This window comes from Phyllostomus hastatus, unplaced genomic scaffold (genome assembly GCF_019186645.2).
Source record: "Phyllostomus hastatus isolate PE091 unplaced genomic scaffold, TTU_PhHast_1.1 phas_contig_34, whole genome shotgun sequence".
Lineage (NCBI taxonomy): Eukaryota > Metazoa > Chordata > Mammalia > Chiroptera > Phyllostomidae > Phyllostomus > Phyllostomus hastatus.
In genome coordinates this window covers 16,024,574-16,032,167 of record NW_025333857.1, presented here as the reverse complement: position 1 = coordinate 16,032,167, position 7,594 = coordinate 16,024,574, and the positions used below count along the sequence as shown (strand labels likewise).

At 38.8% G+C, this 7,594-nt stretch overlaps 1 protein-coding gene across 1 annotated transcript in view; it reads right to left on the bottom strand.

The window, feature by feature from the left end:
- Positions 1–3,243: 3,243 nt before the first annotated feature.
- Positions 3,244–7,594, bottom strand: part of TTC39B (tetratricopeptide repeat domain 39B) — a 146,506-nt gene continuing 142,155 nt past the window's right edge. The window contains exon 21 of the mRNA XM_045840566.1: positions 3,244–5,068. Within this exon, the coding sequence (XP_045696522.1) occupies positions 4,978–5,068 (91 nt within the window). The 3' untranslated portion in view covers positions 3,244–4,977. The remainder of the gene's footprint in view (positions 5,069–7,594) is intronic.

The window sequence follows — 7,594 nt, the reverse complement described above, 5'->3', positions numbered from 1 at the left end:
AATCACTGTAGAGAAAGCAACTGTCCACTATAAATAATTAAATCACTTCAGGAAAAAAGTGATTAATGAAAGCTGTTAACTCATTTGCTACACCCAAAACTGCCACTGGAACACTTGACTCCAACAATAACAAGAAAGAATGAAAAGATCTGTTGCAAAGCAAAAACATCAACAAAATGGAAAGACGACCCACTGAATGGGAGAACACATTTGCTAATGATATATCCAAAATTTATAAAGAACTTGTAAAATTCAACACCAAAAAAAAAATTCAATTAAAAAAAGGGGTAAAAGACCTGAAAAAACACTCCTCCAAAGAGAACATACAGACAGCCAATGGACACATGAAAAGATGCTCAACGTCAGTAATCATCAGAGAGATGCAAATTAAAACCACAATGAGATATGTCACCTCCCACCTGTCAGAATGGCCACCATCAGTAAATCAATAAACAATCCTGGAGAGGAGGAGGAGGAGAAGGGAAACCCTTGTGCATTGTTGGTGGGAATACATTGTGCAGCCACTATGGGAAAAAGTTACAGAGTTACCTCAAAAAATTAAAAATGTAACTGCCTTACGACCCGGAAATTCCACTTCTGTGAATATACCCAAAGAAACCCAAAACACTGATTCGAGAGACTACATGCACCTATATGTTCATTGCAGCATCATTTACAATAGCCAAGATCTGGAAACAGCCCAAGTGTCCATCAATCAGCAGATAAGCAGGGGGGAAAAACAACTGTGGTGCAATTACACAATGAATTACTACTCAGCCATAAAAAAGAGGCATGGATGGATCTGGATAGCATTCTGCTAAGTGAAATAAGCCAGTCAGAGAAAGACAAATACCATATGATTGCACTCTTAAGTGGACTCTAATGAACAAAATAAACTAACAAACAGACTCATAGAAAACAAGAGACTGACAGCTGTCAGAGGGGAGAAGGGTTGGGGGTCTGGGTAGAAAAGGTGAAGGGTTTGAGCAAAAACAAACAAACAAAAAAAAACAAAAAACAAAACTTCATAGATATAGGCAATAGTACGGTGATTACCAGAGGGCAAGGAGGGTGAGGAGAGGTAAGAGGGCATACAGGGGATAAATGGTGCTGGAAAACTTCACTTGGGGTGGTGAACACACAACACAATACACGGATGATGTAGTATAGAATCGTACACCTGAAACTTGTCATTTTATTAACCAGTGTCACCCCAATAAATTCAATGTTTTAAAAAAATGTCTGCATGATTTATGAAGCAGGGAGTCATCCCTTTTAATTGAGAAAGACATTCCAGCATTACAAAATAATGTAATTCCTTTAAAACTGAAATGGTGGGTAATATTCTTTAATGTGCACATTTTATCCAACTTCTCTGGCTATCAGTTGTTACACTGAGACCACTTTTTCCCCCCAAGTGGTGCCAGACAGGCTGATAATTAAAAACAATATACTAGAAAACATTAAGTAGCAATAAAACAGAAGTTCCCGCCCTGGCATGCCAGCATCCCTCACACTCATCTTTTAAATGATGAGTTTCTAAGAACTACTGGATGAACACACAAAAGTATATTGTATATTAATATGCAACGAGTCTTACTTAACGAAGCTTGGTATTCAATATCTTGCTTGAGTTTTCCTAGTAAATACCCAATTTGTAGGAATCTGTCTGAATTCTCTGTTAGTTACCCACAACGGGGTGGCTACTCTGGTTTTCCTGTGTAGTCACACTGCAGTGTAACTGCAGCCTGCACAGAATGGGGCACAGACGCCCTCTGAAGTGAGACCCACATACCCTCTGGATGGGTCAGGCCAAGAACCTGCTCAGTCTCTTCAATCCACTGAACAGTCCTGGTACCTACTCTTTCTGTAGCTGTGACAATGTAAACAGACTGGCATGGACTTCTCCCCCATCAAGGGCAGAGAGCAACTGCTCAGCACAGAAGATATTCTCCCTCACGAAAATTTCTAATGTGTCCTTTTCATTTCATTGTTTCAAGTTCAACATTCTGAAGCAACTAAATTTAACAGAAGATATACAAAAGACAAAACTGCCAACAATGAGAAGCAGGAATTGGGTTTCACATCAAGCACTTTGACAAAGAAAACTATGTAAATTGGTCTGGGGGAGGGGAAACAATCTGGAGAAAAGCCTGCACTCGTTCTGAAAGAATAATATAAAGTATTGTCTATTTGCTACTTGTAAGCTATTTTCTACTTATCTATCTGTATTATATCTATCTGTATTATCTATCTGTATTACCTGTACTAGCTCTGCTAAACTACAACTTTGCAAAAGAGATGGTTACACTGTTGGATTGTTTCAATGATTTAAAATCTTCTTTGAAGCTGATTGATCTAGAATTCATCTTCCTACAGTTTGGACCTACTCACAGAAGAGACAGAGACTCAATGGACTCCATTTTCCAATGAAACTTGGGACCTTCTTGTATCCAGAGGAAGCACAAAAACATTAAAATATATGTCCGTAAGAGAGCTGATGTAGTTAATCTTCCATTAGTTGCCAAGCAGAAGTCACACCTTCATTGTCACCATCCTACAAAACATAGCCTCTATTTCAGACTTAAATTTATACAGCACCAATCAGAACTCTGGTTCTCCATTTAAAAAAAAAAGGCAATTATACCAAGAACTACACAAACTGTCAGACACATTGGCAGCCCAACTCTACCACATATGCCCCTCAAAACATTAGATAAAACATTGTCACTTCAGTACTATTCTACACAGAACAGCCTGAGTCACAAAATATCTCCAAAAATACAATATGAGCTGATGTTACAAGAAACCAATGTCACCAAAACATCTTAAACATGGCAGGCAACAGATTAATACTTGTAGCATTAGGGATGTTACAGCACTTAAAAACCCACTGGATAGGTTATCCATATTACCAGTTAACTATAAAAAAAATAGGAAGAAAAATAAGAAACATAAGTGATATTTTAAATAGATATGAGTTACTTTTATATTTGTTTATAATGCAGAGCTAAAATAAAATAAAAATAACCAGTATTAGCTTAAATTGTGTGGGTGACACACAATTTATACAAGACACAAGCTTTATACCAGAAAGAGAATTTTTTACTGGCTTTTGCTCTGACTTGCAGCTTCTCACAAAAGCAATGTGGGTGTCTGTAAAAAAAATAATGTTACCAAAGCTGTTCTAAATAATTGACGAGCTTTTTTCAAAGTTATATAAAAAATAATTATTAAACATACTTTCCACTACTAGTTGTGACAACAGTTTATTTTATTTCCTCTTTTGTCCAGACCTACAGTGAAGTTACACGGTTTATATTAAGAGCACATACTGAGATCTTCACCATACCATCCGCACGGGTGGTACTCTGCTTGAACTGTATTAATATCTTCCATTGGAAATACATCCTCAGTACCGGTCGAGAGTTAACACCTTAATGAAACCAAGGCAAACATCTGCTGCAGACAGGCTCATGTAGCAGGAAATAAATTCATGACCTGGGCCACCGTCAGCACCACACACATGAGTAAACACAAAGGTGATGACTTTCTGCACGTCAGGGTCTGGCAGGGATGGGCTCCTGACTCTCGGTCTGGGGCTACTTCTGTTAAACTGCACAGGCTTTTATGGCAAGTTATTCTTCAAAATAGAAGCAGAAATAGGACAAAACCCTGATTCATTGATCACAAATTTTTTTCTTCACTCTGGATATAAGCAGGTCCTTAGTCACAAAAGATCATATTTGGGGGTTTGGGGGTAGAGACCGTGAGGACCACAAACTAAAAACATACTCCAAGTGGGAGTGATTTGGATTAAACATTTAACATTGTCCACTGCAAATGAATACCTAAAATACTGATGGTTATAAAACTGAAGGAGACCTTGGTAATCATCTGTTCTTCTTCCATGTCTCCAATAAGGAGAGTGTGGGGGTGCAGAGAGCAGGGGGCTCCATCAAGGTCATTCTGGTGGCTCGGAACCGGCAGCAGGGCCGGGACCACAGAGTTGGGCTCTCTTCCACTCAGTGTCCTGACCGTGTTTCCAATTCACAGGACCAAACACAGCCCAGGTATTTACAAGGAGCCATCACAGTGCTAGAGAAACTAGGAAATTAGATCTCGCTCACCAACATCACGAGTGTAAAAATTATCAATATTTTACATATTTAAAGCAGCAGGAACTTTGCTTTCTCTAAGAAAAATAATCAATGTATATATTTGAGGCTCTCACTGCTAAGGATAATGTCTAAAATATAACTTTTTCTTCCCTTTACACACTTTTTAAAATTTTGTTATTATACTAGGCTTAATGAGTACATTCAAAAACAAGACAGTCTCTCAAAAATGTCACCACTTTTAACTTACATGAAGAATTAAGAAAACTAACAATATGCCACCATCTTTGCTAGACATGGGTCTTTTTGACCTATTAACTACATTATCCCATCCCTGCTCACACCCACTGCCTGTCTTTTTCAGGAGTCTTCAGAAGATTAAGCTATTTTGAATGTAACTGATTTTATTTCCCCTCTTAAATTTAAATAGTAGGCAACAAAATAACTCTTAAGTTTAACTGACAAACAGATCTAAAAATGGCTTAACTTGTAAGCCATGTGCTACTTAAACAGTATTAATTTCCATACTAAAAAAATAAATAAATAATCTAATTAGACTTTGTTGTACCTTTGAGTCATTTAAAAGACTTCTTCACTCTCCAATTTAAGTCTAATATGAAATTCTTGGAGAGGCAAAATATAAGAATTTTCTAGATAGTACTGATCGCTATTCCATAGGGAAAAACAAAACAACTTTCACATAGAACAACAGTAAACCACATAAATGATCAAAAATATTGATAAAAAAATTAATTTTTTGTCTCTCGTTCACAAGATCACTTTTCCACTTTAATACAAGGTCTAATCTATAGCAGGTGTTGGTGTTAATGGAGGGGAAGTTCCATCCTTTACGTCCTCATCAGTCTGAGGAAGGTTTTCTCCAGAGGTGAAGAGCTGCCTGAATTCTGAAGTGCAGTCTAGACTCCATGGAGTAGTCTTTGTAGTTGTTCCTAAAGGCAAGACCAATAACATTATAAAATTTCTTGTACGTCAGAGCACCGCCACCACCCTCCCTTGTCCTCCCATCTTCATCTGCCTTCAGACTTGAATTTGTGGAACAGTGGGTGTTGTTAAAATGTAGATTATGTTCTGTGAGGAAAGGAGGATGGCAATATTCTTTAATCCTAGATACTTGCTGGCGATGACCTAAAAGTCACAGTTTGCACACCAATGTTCTGCTTAATCACCAACCCATTCACAAACACAGCAAGGTTACGAGGAGGGTTTGACAATTTTGTGAGCTACTCTTAAAAAGTTGACCTCCTTTTGTAAACTGGAAATGTTAAAGCAACATCAGATAAACATGGCAAACATGATCAAGCACAATCCCTACAAAATTTACCTTGAAAACCCCGTAAAACAACCACCACCACAAAGACAGCAGGATTCCTTAGTGATACCAAAATTACTCCAGTTTCCACAAGCAGATATCAATGGTGTGGCCAATAATTATTGTGTGACAGCGTTAGAAAGGGCCAGGCCATTAAAACCCACAGATTATATAAAAGCTTCACTTAGATCATTCATGATTCTCTTTGCTAGAACTGTCAAGAAGGGTCAGAACGGAATAGCTCCAACCTCAGGCGCCTGTTTTCACACTATGCTCTGGCCCCTGGGTGAGCTGTGACTTCTTTCTTTGCAGCGGTATTTGTTTCTTTCTGTAGCCCTTCATTTTATACAGGTATAAGTACTACTTACTGATAAACCTGAAAGGATTATTATTCACGATAAGGGTTATTATTCATAAGCTAAATCAACATCTTACTAGAGGTTCACCAAAGGATGTAATTGAGTGTTTTCTTAAATATCTGGCCACTAATTTTGGCAACTGCAAATGGAAACTGCAGGCAGTTGACGGTCTTAAAACCATTGGGAAGTCTACTTATGCACCATCAGCACTGGCTTGAGTTAGCGGTGACTTGATCACACTGGTCTTGTTTCTTAGTAGTGAATTTAGACTACTCTTTTATTTTCATCATTATAAATTTGCCTTACTGTGCATTGCTTAAGTAACTCTAAATATGACCAAATAACAAATACTTGGAACAACAGTATTTAGAGTTCCTAATTTTCCATCAGCTACATTTGATGACACATACACGTCAGTTGAAATGAGTCATTATCATTCTTAACAAATTAGCTTTAAAAGTGATTTGTTTTCATATCTCCCATTAACAAGAAGGGGGAGGAGGAGAAAAAGAAGTAGAAGAGGCATAAGAGAAGGTAGGAAGGCAAAAAGGAGAAGGTGAAAAAAAAAAAAAAGACGGTGACTTTCTTGGCTCCACCATGCTCCTGAAGCTTCTGCCCCCTCACTGTGTTTTATTCACAGAGAAACATCCTGAAAGAGTTCCCTAAATAGCTGGCTCTGCTTTCTCACCTTACTTGCCAAAGTCACCAATGATCTTCATGTGGTCAAGTTCACTGCTCTAGTCTCACCTTGCTTGACCTCTCAGCAGCTACCTTTACAAATGACAACTCTCTTCTTTTGAAACACCTTGTTCACTTGGCTTTCCTGGATGTTGTTCTGACTCAATGGCTATTTCTTCCTATTCTCATTGTTCATTCTCATTAAAATGATAGCATGCCCCAAGGCTCTGTGCTGCACCTCTCTCTCCCTCCCTCCCCCTCCCTCCCTCTCTCTCTCTCTAGTAAGTTTCCCAAAACAATCTCATCAAGTATCATGGCTTCAAACGTCACTGTGTCTGTGCTGGTGACTTTGAAATCTGCACACTTGTCCTTTTCTTTTCCAATGAAATCCATGCTTCCACAGTTGGCTGTCAACTTACTGTCTCCATGTGGGTACCTAGGAGGCATCTCAAAATATCATGGTTCAAATAGAAACTGGCTTTTCTCTGTCCCCAAACCTGCTCCTCTAAGCATTCCCCATCTGAGTAAAAAACATCATTACCGATCTAGTGGCTCAACCCCCAATCTAGAGGTTACTTAACTGTGGCTTCAGCCAGGAACATTCTCCAGGCAGTCTCCTGCTGACTGATCTCAGGACTGGCTTTAATTATGCAAATATCAACTACAATACCAATTCCTCAAAGAAACCTTCTGGAATCAACCCCATCTAAAACAACAGCCAGGTAGTTTGTATCAGAGTGTAAATCTCAGCAAAGTACATTCCACTGCTGTGGTTTTTTACTTGCTTCTTTGATAGCTCCCTTCAACTAAGAGAGCAGGAACATTGCCTGTTCTTGTGCAGCTGTCTGTCCAGAGCCTTTACTAGGGCCTTGGCACATTAGAGGTGCTCAGTGAATACTTGCTGAACTTGAATAAATGAACAAATGAACCACAAAGTGACTTATGGCCTAGAGCTAAAAATGGTGTTCTTTATCCACTGCAAGAAGTGTTCAAGATGAACAGACCACTAGGTTTGGGCCCCACCAAGGGGGCCATGACCACAAGGCTGTGAGCCACTGTCTAGCAGAAATGATGGAGTGCTTTGCAATTGCCACAGCAGACAAAAAGCA